The sequence below is a fragment of the Bidens hawaiensis genome, unplaced genomic scaffold, assembly GCF_021521415.1.
Source record: "Bidens hawaiensis isolate Kalapana, Puna unplaced genomic scaffold, B.hawaiensis_p1.1 tig00029585_1, whole genome shotgun sequence".
In the NCBI taxonomy this organism is placed as follows: domain Eukaryota; kingdom Viridiplantae; phylum Streptophyta; class Magnoliopsida; order Asterales; family Asteraceae; genus Bidens; species Bidens hawaiensis.
The window spans coordinates 189,717-201,993 of NW_027494891.1; the positions used below are offsets into that span (position 1 = coordinate 189,717).

A 12,277-nucleotide genomic window follows, 5' to 3' on the forward strand; every position below is an offset into this window, starting at 1 on the left:
TTCTGGGCGTTCCAGCTATACCCAGATTAGTTATACAGCTCAGTTTAGTATTGAGATTATAATAATATTAAAATATTAATATTATTATAATATAGATTATTGGAAACCGTGATTGCAAGTTATACAAACCTCGAACCGACGTGCTACTGATTATCTACTAAACAGTGAGTTTCATGACTCCACTTTTAAACTGTTTTACGAACTTTTGGGGTGAAAAGCATGTTTGATTACATATACATACCTGAAACATGTATTGATGTGAATTATCTAAGTGCTAACACACGAAAGTCCCCACGATCATAGTGATTAACTTCGAGCCAGTGGCTTGTGAATAGTACTATTTGTTTGACAAACCCAAACGGATTCGGCCTGGTTTCCGTGTCACATAGCACCGTTTGCACATGACCATATTTATACAAACAGGCTATGTAGTGTTAGACATAGCTACCGGGGCATGTTGTGGGCGGAAGGGGAGCCATAGTGGTTGATTGAGCATGGGAAATGGATGCACGCAGCACATACAGTCAAGGCTTCACTGTAGCTTAGCATAATTACATCATTTACATACATACATATATCATGATTGCAATTATTAACTTGTGAATGTTCATAACTGTTTTCCTGAAACTCGTGAAACTCACCAACTCTAGTAGTTGACCCGTTTTAAACTGCTTTTCAGGTATACCTAATTCGGAATGATTTGGTGATCTGTTACTTGCCCAATGTGTGTGGTTGATGCTATGTGAATAGAAGCAAGGAAGTTAGTAGTAAGATCGTATAGTTAATGAACTAGTTTGGTTTGTATCACATAGACTGTAAAACGATGACAAAACAAGGAAATGTAATATATTGTAAATTAGTTTGTAATGTTTCTTTATAAACAATGTGTTGATACCAGAGGTGTCTGTTACATTCCCGTTTTACGCTTCTGCATTGTGCTAGTCGGGATGTGACAAATCGTCTATACTTTCCAGCATCCACATGCACTTCCTCATTATCCCTACCTAGTTTGGTTTTCTGTTCCATAGGAAAAGCGCTTGGTTTACAACCCAGCATACCAGTATCTTCTAAGATGTCCATCACATACTTTCTTTGACTGAGAACAAGACCATATTTTGTCCGTGCAACTTCAATTCCTAAAAAATATTTCAGAGCACCAAGGTCTTTAATACTAAACCTTTTATCAAGAAAACTTTTTGTTTCATCAATTTTCTTTGAGTTCTTACCCACTATGATAACATCATCTACATAAATTAGAGCCGCTACGAAGGTACTTGCTTCTTTGAATATAAAAAGTGAGTGATCGGTTTTAGATTGTTCAAAGACAAACTCGTGCAAAGCAGATGTAAACTTTTGATACCAATTCCTGGATGCCTGTTTCAGCCCATAAAGGGATTTCTTTAGCTTTCAAACTTTAGTTTCTTTCCCTTTGTCAAAACCTTGTGGGATCTTCATGTAAATTTCTTCTTCCAAGCCACCATGCAAAAATGCATTATTGACATCTAACTGATGAATTATCTAGTTCTTCTTTATTGCAACTGCCAAGAGAGTACGAACGGTGACAAGTTTCACAATTGGGGCAAAAGTGTCATGGAAGTCAATTCCTTCTGTTTGAGTGAAACCCCTTGCCACCAACCTTGCTTTGTATCTTTCTATCTCTCTATTTGGCTTGTGTTTTAGTTTATACACCCACTTTGAATCTATAGCTCGTTTTCCCTCTGGTAGATCCTCAAGGGTCCGCGTGCCATTAGTTTTAAGTGCCTTTATTTCTTTCTTCATCGCCTCTATCTAATTTTCATCCTGAACTGCTTGCTTAAAAGTCTTTGGCTCATCATTTAAACTGATGGCCGTCAAAAAGGCTTTATGTGAATCAGAAAATTTATAATAAGAAATAAAATTAGCAATAGGGTATACCGTCGAGGATTGTTGATTAGACTCGGGTGAAGTTTGATCAATGGATGGTGGAAGATTCACAACATAATCATTGAGTCGAGCAGGACGTGTTCTACTTCGTTTTTCTCGAATGGGCTCTTCATGTTCTATTTCTGTTTGGGTCGTGGGTTTGGTCACACTGGCATGCCCAATATTCTCAATTTCGGCCATGGGTTCTGCCACTTGGGTTTGCCCTTCATTTTGTGGTAAATCACCACTATTTGCATCATTTTGCATGACAACATCATCTTCATGCATATTCTCTTCCATGTCATCGTTTTCGTTTTTGGGTTCCATATCGTTTTCTTCATGTATATTGCTCATGTTTTCATATGGATTTTGATCATCATAATACCATGTTGGAAACTCAAAATTTTCTAGCTCTTCATCTTCTTCATGGTCAATTTGTGAGCCATAAGGAAATATGTTTTCAACAAACCTCACATCTCTAGACACTATTATCTTACCATTCTTTACATCATAAATCTTGTAACCCTTGGTACCCCGCGGATAACCCAAAAATATTCCCGGTGTCCCCCTTTCCTCAAACTTGTTACACCTCATTTCAATACTAAGATAATACGCAAGGCACCCAAAAACCTTTAATCCTTCATAATCGGGTTTTTGTCCATAGACGATCTCATAAGGTGTCTTATTTCCAATAACTTCTGAAGGAAGTCGGTTTATAATGTAGGATACCGTCATGATACATTCTCCATAAAACCGTGTGGGAAACTTAGCTTCAAACTTCAAAGCCCTTTCCGTTTCGCTCCACCACCCCGTTTTGTTGTGGGGTATGTGGGCAAGTGGTCTCTAGATTAATACCATTCTCGGTGTAAAAACTAAGCATTCTGTTCGAGGTAAATTCACCTCCATTGTCACTTCTAATTCTTTTGACAATTTTATTAAATTGTGTACAAATCAATTTGTGAAAAGCAATTAAACAGTCACTTGCTTCTGACTTGTGTTTTAAAAGGAATACCCACACAGATCGAATAAAGTCCTCAACTATGGTTAAGAAATAGTTGGCACCTGTAACTGATGGAGTTTTGTACCTTCCCCAAATATCACAATGTAAAAGCTCAAAACAACTTTAGGTTTTAATTGAACTTACTGGAAAAGGTAATCTGGTAAATTTAGCTCTAGTGCAACAATCACAAAACGTACCATTTGTTCCCAAAGAGTCATTCTTAACAAAAACCAAAAGACAAAGTTTTCCATGTGTAGCGTGTCCAGGACGCTTATGCCATAAATCACCAACAACTGTCATTGCTTTTCTCTCGCTTCCCACCATACTCATTTGATAGAGTCCTTGTTTGCATTTACCCACCCCAATCAATTTCCTCGAGTTCAAGGCATGCATAACACAAAATTCAGGGAAAAACGTTACTGCACACTGCAAATAATTCGCTAAACGACTAACATATTAGAGATTACAAGTAAAAGTTGGGACATGCAAAACATTTTTAATTCTTATTCCATTAGGTAGGGTGCATGACCCTCTTCCATTCACTAGAATAGATGAAACATTGGGTATAGTAACAGGCAACTCATGTGTGTTTTTCAGATCACTATTAAACCAATCGAGCTTGTAAGTTATGTGATCGGTAGCACCTGAATCCACAACCCACTTGTTACTAGTATCGAATTTACCTTCCATGTTGGCGATGGATGGAACACCTTTAACAGCAAACATTCGTAGAAATTGTTGGTATTGTTCGCTGTTTAAACCGGGAATAGGGCTTTTCTTGGTTTCCATACAAGTCCCTTTTACCTCAGGTTTTTCTATCTTTGTTAACATACTTGTATCTCTTTGTTTTTAATTTTGATGGTCCCCCCTTTCTTTTTTTTAATAATATTTCTTTAATTGAGTACTCCAAAGTAGTAGCCTATAAAAGCAAACCTAGGTTTTTAATTTTGTCTTTGAAATAGAGTCAAAGAATTGAAGTCAAGTAGCCTGATCTTCTTTATTTGAATGCTCCAAACACCAAGCTTGTTTTTTCTTTTCTTTGATTCTACAGGTGGCTGTTGGATTTTTCAGACAGTGGCTTTGAAGGAGACACCAAAGATCGAGTGGTCGACGATGGTATCCGCGATAGTGGTGAACAACTCCGACGAGTGGCGGCTGTAATTCGAAGATATCGGAATCGGGTTTTTTGACGGTGATGCAGGTCTTCGGTGGTGGAGGTTGTTTCGGAATTAATGTTATAGTTTGCCTGGGATGATGGTTGTATGTGGCGGTTGTAGTTCAAATATACCGGATTTGAGCGGCGACGTTGAATGGCGGCCGTTAAGGGTTTAGGTTGGTTCGAGCGTTGGTGAGATACCCGCTCTGATACCATGAACAATTTGGTAAGTTTATTCTTTTGTTTTCACGTCATAAACGAAAAAGCCCAAACAGTCCCTAATAGTCCAAACAGTCCTGTAGCTTCCGTTTGAAATTTTCAAGAATTTTGCTAAGTACGACTTTTTCGCTTCGCATGATCATGAGAAGCGAAACAAAGTGTATTTCGCTTCACATTATTATGAGAAGCGAAACCAAAAGCATTTCGCTTCTCACTACCATGAGAAGCGAAACAAAAGGCATTTCGCTTCGCATGACCATGAGAAGCGAAACCTCCTTTCAAGCGAAAAAATTCCTTGGCTCAAATTTTGATTCCTTTTCCTTTCCTTGGGTGTCGCCTAGCCCGAATTGTATTTCCAGAAAGTTTGAACCCGAAAACTTTTGATTTACTTGGTCAATTTAACCATAGAACCCATGAATAAACCCTATAACTACAAACTGTACAAAATCAAATCTAACACTAACAAATAATGATGATAAACATAAATCTAAGATCCTAATTACATGATATGATCATGAGAATATCAAAAATCAATAGATCTGCCTTAGATCTAGTCGACGGTTCATTTGAACCGCCGTCTCGATCCTTGAGAACCCAGAAACAAAGAACATCAAGATGAACGATGGTGTTTGTGTTGTTATACCATGGGAGCGTGATCTGGATTCAACAGCATGATGGATAATGAGTAGGCCGAATCTTGAAGAAGAAAGGGTTTAGGGTTTGAAGGATGAAAGGATGAAAGAGAAGAGAGAGAAAGTGAAAAGTAAAAGTGTTGGTGAATAGTGAACGATATTTTAGGTTTCCTATATATGTAGGGTTAGCCCATCTCGCGATAAGGTCAAAACATCGCGAGTATTCACCGAAAATACACTCTAAGTCCTCGGTCTATAAAAATATTTGCATTTTCAAACTCAAAAAACATTTACCCACCAAATCCAAGCACTTGTTTAATTTTTATGATTTTCTTTTGTTGGTCCGTTACAGTTAAACTTTGCACTAACGATCTCTTAAACATAAAAAATGAAATAAAAATAAGATAAAATATAAAAATAAAAATAAAAATAAAACTAAAATAAAAATAAAAAAAATTAAAAATTAAACTTAAAATATTTAAATGCACAAGTACTTAAAGATTTTAGAAAACAAAAACAAAAATAAAATACACTAGAATAAAAGATTTTAAAATCTTTTGAAGTTAAATATAATATTGAATTAATTTACATATATCTTTTCTTTAGTTAATTTACAAAGAACGATCGCGACATGGAATCGTATTGATTTGCAAAGCCCTAGATCACGTCTCCATTTTGAAGTTATTGTGACACAAATTCATCATTGACTATAGATATTGTCCACCTTTTTAACTTGACAAGTTGTAAGACCCCGAATCCCGGGAATCCTATAGTTGGTAATCACATACACAATTTCACAAAAATTTAAAACCAAACAATTCTTTGTATTTAAAACCAGTTCAAAGTGAATAACAGCGGAAAAAGTTTAAGTATTAAAAGTCCCAAACACGGGTACAAGTGTCCAAAATCGAATGTAAATAAAATACCCGTTTTATTTGAAATCCTTGACCAGAAATGCCTTCAACCTTCCGAGTAGTCTCCAGCACGTCCAAGCGGTAACCTCCAATCCTTAACCTGAAAGTCAAACTAACATACACACAAAGTCAGCTAAAGCTGAGTGAGTTCAGGTTTTCATAAACAATATTTCATACTTTATCTCAAAATTATAGTTCTAAACAATAGAGAGGATAATAATAAAATAATTAATATAGCTCACCAAATAATACATTCATCGTCGAACACACGTACACGGGCCTCTCCACCACGAGTCAAGACTCGAGTAATATATTTGACCCGGACACGGTAAGACCTAAGCATGTGACACGAGCCTCTCCACCACGGGTCAAACCCGAGTAATATATTTGACTCGGTCATAGCTTACACATCCAAGCACGTGATACGGGCCTCTCCACCACGGGTACATCCCGAGTAATATATTTGACCCGATCACGGCTCAACATTCAACATTCAACATTCAATGAGCCTCGTCACCACGGGATTTTAAAACCCGACTAATATATTTGACCCGCCAGAATGATGATCACGCCACACGGGCCTCTCCACCACGGGATTTGAAAACCAGAGTAATATATTTGACCCGGACGTGATCACCATGCATACACACAACAATAAGCCTACTCACATCATTCTTAGTCACGAGGAACTAAATATCATCGCACAACCTTAGGCTATAAGGTAACCCATACTCATACATACATACATACATACATACATACATACATACATACATACATACATACATACATATATACATACATACATACATACATATATATATATATTTATATATATATATAAACATCCCAACGTGAACCAAGTAAATAGGTCTTCTCGTATTCAATTTCTACCAAGTCTATTAACATCCTCGAGTCTAGACCATCAATAATGTATGTAACCTTAAAGGATACAAGACCATAAACAAGTCTAAAATATCCTAAATCATGTAAAATAATTCAACTATAACTTTCAAAATGCACAATCACGAGTGAAACCATGTAATACCATTCAAACAGTTGTTACGGGTAAAATCGTATAAAATTGGATTTCGGTGTGCATGCTAGCCCAAAACTTAAAAAGAGTTAAACGGGGCATCAAGAACTCACCTGAATCAATCGAACACCTGCAACGAGCTAGGAAATCCGTAAGTGCACAATCACAAGCAAGGGCTTGTAATTATACACAACGCGTTACTAAACTAGACCGTAAGAACACTCTTGCCTAATGGGCCGTTCAAGCCCAACACTTTGGCCCAAGGCCCAATACTTTGGCCCAAGGCCCAACAACTTGGCCCAAGGCCCAATACTTTGGCCCAGCCCCTAAAACCTTTCAACTAACCAAATCCACCCTACGATTATGGCCGGGGCTAACCATGATGCACAACTCACCCGCCGGTAATCAAATCGATTCGAATACGCGCGTAATAAATCTTAAAACCAATTGTCAAACGAATCAGCCCCAAATGGACTAAATTCCCATCTTAACCTTTTCTTACATCATAATTATGTCACCCGAGTTGATAGGGTTGACGGTTCCTTTTTACAACTTTCAATTTAACATTTAAACAAAAATTCGCGCACCGCCGACTCGATTGACCAATCACCAACCAAAACAGCCCCGAGTATCAAAATTTTAATTTTCCCACAGCCCTTAAACCCCCTTAGGGCTGTACAAACTGATTCGGTCGGTCATCCGATCGATTAACGCATCAAACTCAACAATTGCCAATCCTACACCCGATAAACCCTAGTTTTCGAACTAAAATCGATTGACCGACCTAAACACCTCCATTGGCCATGAAATTTTAGTATGTTTTAAGTGACATATATAGGAAGTTTGTGGTGCAAAAACCTTAGCCGAAACAGCCCCGAAACTGCCCAATTGGACAGCCACCCGACAAGCCTAAAAACAACCGAATTTCGACGAATAAACGTGCCATAATGATGAATTAAGGTGAAAAAGAGTTGTATACATATAATACCGACCTGGAATGAACCTCGGGAGACTGTTTGGTGGCTGAGTTGCATGCAAAATGAGAGAGAATGGGGGGGGGGGTGGGGGTTGCGCCGATCGGACCTAGGGTTGGGTTAGGTTTATTTATTTATTTTTTATATAATATATAATAACAAATTAACATTCTGGCCCCTCCACTTTATTAATGGTTGAACTTGGAAGAAAAGTTAAGTGAGAAACATTTTCGAGGGTGGTCAAGGAGCCCTAGGAAGAATGCAAGGTTAAGCCCGGAAGGTGTACACAACACTACAAGGTTAAACCTTTTTATCGGAAATTTACGGACGTTACACAAGTGTTTTGTTGTCAAAGTGATACATTTGAAGTTCAATTAGGCACAGTGCTTATGTGGTCCCCACTTAATCAGACATGTTACTGATTCCATCATATCTCGGGTTTACTTTGTGTTAACATATCACCTCAACTTGACTTAAACCTTTCTTAGTTGATCACAGTACTCTTATTAACATACTTGACTTATTGTACACTGTACACATACACTTTTTTCCTTGCACACTTGACTCGATCTAGAAAGATTAAAATAAAGCAGAAGTTCAGGCCATAACAATCTGGTCGGATAATACCATATTATCGCGCAGAGAAAGTCCAAGGCTTGAACAAAAGAAAGAAAACAAAACAAAGCAGAAGACTCAGGGCCTTAACAATCAGATCTTGTATGACTACAAACATAGAAAGTCCAAGGCTTGAGTCAAAAATAAATGAAGAAATAAAGCAGAAGTTAAAATTCCTAAGACTGACTCTTTTTCTTTTGTTTTTCTGACTCTTTTGTTTTTCTTTTTCTTGCTTTTCTTGACGTTTTACTTGACTCTTTTCTTGACTTAATGAAAATTAAAATTAACACTGAATTTCATAAGACCACTGTGATCAGGTAAAGAGAGGCTTGGGTATGACATGTGTAATTACATTTCATTCTTCATTGATATGACTTAAATAGAATCATGCAACCGCTTCTTAAACGTGTAGCCACTAGCAATGGCAGAAATTTAAGTTTGTATCGCCCAACAGTTACTTGTTTGTCAAGCCTATCTACACATCAATGAATGACTTTGTAGCCTTTTGTTCTATTCTATTGACTTGCTAGGATCAATACATACCAATGTACTATCACTTTCCAAATGGTCGGATCAAGTTCTTAATTGAAAATTTTTAAATTTAGTCGACTCCTTCTACAAAGGAGCTCCCTCTTAACGGGACAATGCTTTTAGAGTTTTCTTAAGATTTTCTTTAATAGGAGTAAGGATGAAATTAATATTATATATAAAAAATTTAAAATCTTTTTGTTAAGTCAAGTGACTTGATTTTTGGTTTACTAAAAATAAATTTAAAATCATTTTGGTGAGTTAAAGTTAACTCATTTTCTCCTTCTAAAATTGTGATATATTTGAAAAATATTTACCATTTTAAAATCTAAAAATAAAAATTTACTCAAAAGAGATCATGCCCACTGACTCCACGAGAAACAAAAATCGGGCACGACTAAAAGCTTTGATAAAGAGATCTGCAAAGTTATAGTCAGTATGGACCCTCTTTATGTCAACAAGCTTACGATCATAACAATCACGAATAAAGTGTATTCGGATGTCAATGTGCTTTGTCTTTGAGTGCTGGACCGGGTTTTTAACAATTGCAACGGCCGCCTCATTATCACATTTAATCAAGGTTCCATAAAAATTCAAACCGTAATCCAGCAGCTGATGCTGGATCCATATCACTTGAGAGCAGCAGCTGGATGCGGCGATGTACTTGGCTTCTGCTGTGGAGGTGGACACGGTGACTTGTTTCTTGAACTGCCACGAGATCAACCGATCTCCCAAGAATTGACATCCACTGGATGTTGACTTTCTGTCCAAGTTGCATCCACCATAATCACTGTCAGTGTAAGCATGAAGTTCCAAGGGTGACTCCTTTGGATACCAAAGACCCAAACGTGGTTTACCCTTCAAGTATCTGAAAATACGCTTGACAGCTATCATGTGGGATTCTCTCGGGTCAGATGATATCTGGAACACTGAAAAACAGGGAACATGATGTCCGGTCTGATTGCAGTGAGATACATCAAGGAACCAATCATTGACCTGTAAAGGTGTTGATCAACTGGTTTTCCCGATGGATCAGGAGCGAGAATAGGTCGCGTAGCGATTGGAGTCATGAAAGATGTTGAGTCCTTGAAACCAAATTTCTGAACAATGTCATGAACGTACTTCTCCTGGTGTATTAAAGTCCCGTACTTCTTTTGCTCCACTTGTAAGCCCATGAAGAAAGTCATCTCCCCTAAGGAACTCATTTCAAATCGCTGTTGCATGACCTCCGAAAACTCCTTACACAGATTCTCATTCGTGGACCCGAAAATAATGTCATCAACATAAACTTCTACCAGAATCAGATCATCACCGTTGACCTTTTTGACAAAGAGAGTTTGATTGACACCTCTCTTTTATCCATTCTTCACTAAATGATCGGCCAGTGTGGCATACCATGCATGAGGTTCTTGGTGAAGACCATAAAGTGCTTTTTCAAGGCGGTAAACATGATCAGGATGACTTGGATCTTCGAAACCTGGCGGTTGACTGATGTAGATCTCTTCTTTTACTTTCCCGTACAAGAAAGCAGTCTTCACGTCCATTTGATACACTTTGAAGCTCATGTAGGAGGCGTATGCCAGAAAGATGCGAATTGCTTCTAGTCTGGCTACCGGTGCATAGACTTCATCGTAATCAAGACCTTCACATTGCCAAAAACCTTACACAACAAGCCAGGCTTTATTTCTAATGATCACCCCTTGTCATCTTTCTTATTTTGGAACACCCATTTCGTTCCGATCGGCTTCTTATTCTCTGGTTTCTTCACTAGCCTCCAAACATTCAGCTTCTTGAACTGTAACAGTTCTTCTTGCTTAGCTTCAACCCAAGAATTTTCTTTTAGTGCAACCTTGTATTCTTTGGGTTCCACCTGTGAAATAAAACAAGCAAAAAGACATTTGTTAATGTTACCGGGAGTACTGCGTGTTTGGATGCTAGCGAACGGATCTCCAATGATGTTCTCAGTCGGATGTCGACGATGAATTGGTAGCTGTGGAATTTGGTCGACATGCTCGAATGGTGTGGCCTCAAGCTGGATAGTCAGGTTCTCTAGGGGATGAAAGACAGTGGTCGCAGGGACAGAAGCACTTGGTTGAGGATCAATTTCACCTTCTTGCGGTTCGACCAAGTGTTCTGGAGCAATGGGACCTTCCCACAGGTTGTCATAGAATGGGACAACTATTGCTGGAAAAAAGGTTGTGTTGGTGTTATCAGAAGCATCATTCGGACTTGGTTCAACCTGCACATTTGATGCATTGACCTCTATTGTAGGTCCTTGATTGTCTTCTTCTGAGGGAGGTGTGGGGACAGATTCCACCACACTTGGTTCTGCAGGAGGTGGCTCTGCTTGATAGACTTGAACATTTTGATTGTTGTCGGCTGACACATATGAATCAGAATCTGAATCAGTCATGTCTTCAACAACTGGCATTTCAGTGGTGTTGGCAGAGGGCTGCTCATCATTAACCGGGGCTGGTTGATTCGCCACGAGTTGTATATTAAGTATGGGTGCGGCAGCAGCTATGTCAACATGTCCAAGATCTTTCAAAACAGCATGCATTTTGATTGTTGTCGGCTGACACATATGAATCAGAATCTGAATCAGTCATGTCTTCAACAACTGGCATTTCAGTGGTGTTGGCAGAGGGCTGCTCATCATTAACCGGGGCTGGTTGATTCACCACGAGTTGTATATTAAGTATGGGTGCGGCAGCAGCTATGTCAACATGTCCAAGATCTTTCAAAACAACATGCATCAGGATAGACTGATCATCAGCAGGTTGAACCGGTGGAGAACCAACAGCGGAAACCATTGGTACAACGGGTGTCATGTACATTCCACGAAACTGCTTGAACAAACTTTCATAATCAAACATCCAGTCTGGACCATTGTGTGCATCAGTAGGGTTCAATTCTTACCAATCAATGTTGGAAGACTCCAAGATTACCCTAGATTTCTTGTTGTATACCTGATTAGCACATTTGTCAACAGCATAACCAACAAAATAGCACTCATCCGCCTTTTCAGCAAACTTGGAGGTTGTTCCAGCATTCGTTTGGAGTATGGTACAGGGACATCTAAACGTTCTAAAGAAAATACCCTTGGCTTCGTTCCATAGAAAATTTCATACAGAGTCTTGTTTAGTCTTTTGTTCAGAAGCACACGATTCTGGGTAAAGCAAGCAGCGTTGATGGCCTCACCCCAGAAAATCAATGGTAGTTTGGAATATGAGAGCATTGTTCTAGCGGCTTCCACCAAAGTACGGTTTCTTCTTTCAGCCACCCCATTTTGTTCGGGAGT

The 12,277-nt window shown here is 38.6% G+C and overlaps 1 protein-coding gene across 1 annotated transcript; it reads right to left on the reverse strand.

Moving 5' to 3' along the window:
* Positions 1-1,788: 1,788 nt before the first annotated feature.
* Positions 1,789-3,628, reverse strand: LOC143579028 (uncharacterized). The gene is made up of 3 exons (XM_077062442.1): positions 3,446-3,628; positions 3,047-3,328; positions 1,789-2,745 (listed from the first exon to the last, which is right to left on the reverse strand). Exons 1-3 carry the CDS (start codon positions 3,626-3,628, stop codon positions 1,789-1,791), a joined length of 1,422 nt encoding a protein of 473 aa, XP_076918557.1.
* Between the last annotated feature and the right edge of the window lie 8,649 nt (positions 3,629-12,277).

What these genes read in the sequence shown, in the direction of transcription:
- LOC143579028 (XM_077062442.1), bottom strand. Translation starts at nt 3,628, where the DNA reads ATGTTTGCTGTTAAAGGTGTTCCATCCATCGCCAACATGGAAGGTAAA. An exon ending in CCAATGTTTCATCTATTCTA is followed by an intron (nt 3,329 to 3,445) that starts GTGAATGGAAGA and finishes AATTATTTGCAG; the next exon opens with TGTGCAGTAACGTTTTTCCC. An exon ending in TTACCAGATTACCTTTTCCA is followed by an intron (nt 2,746 to 3,046) that starts GTAAGTTCAATT and finishes GTATTAATCTAG; the next exon opens with AGACCACTTGCCCACATACC.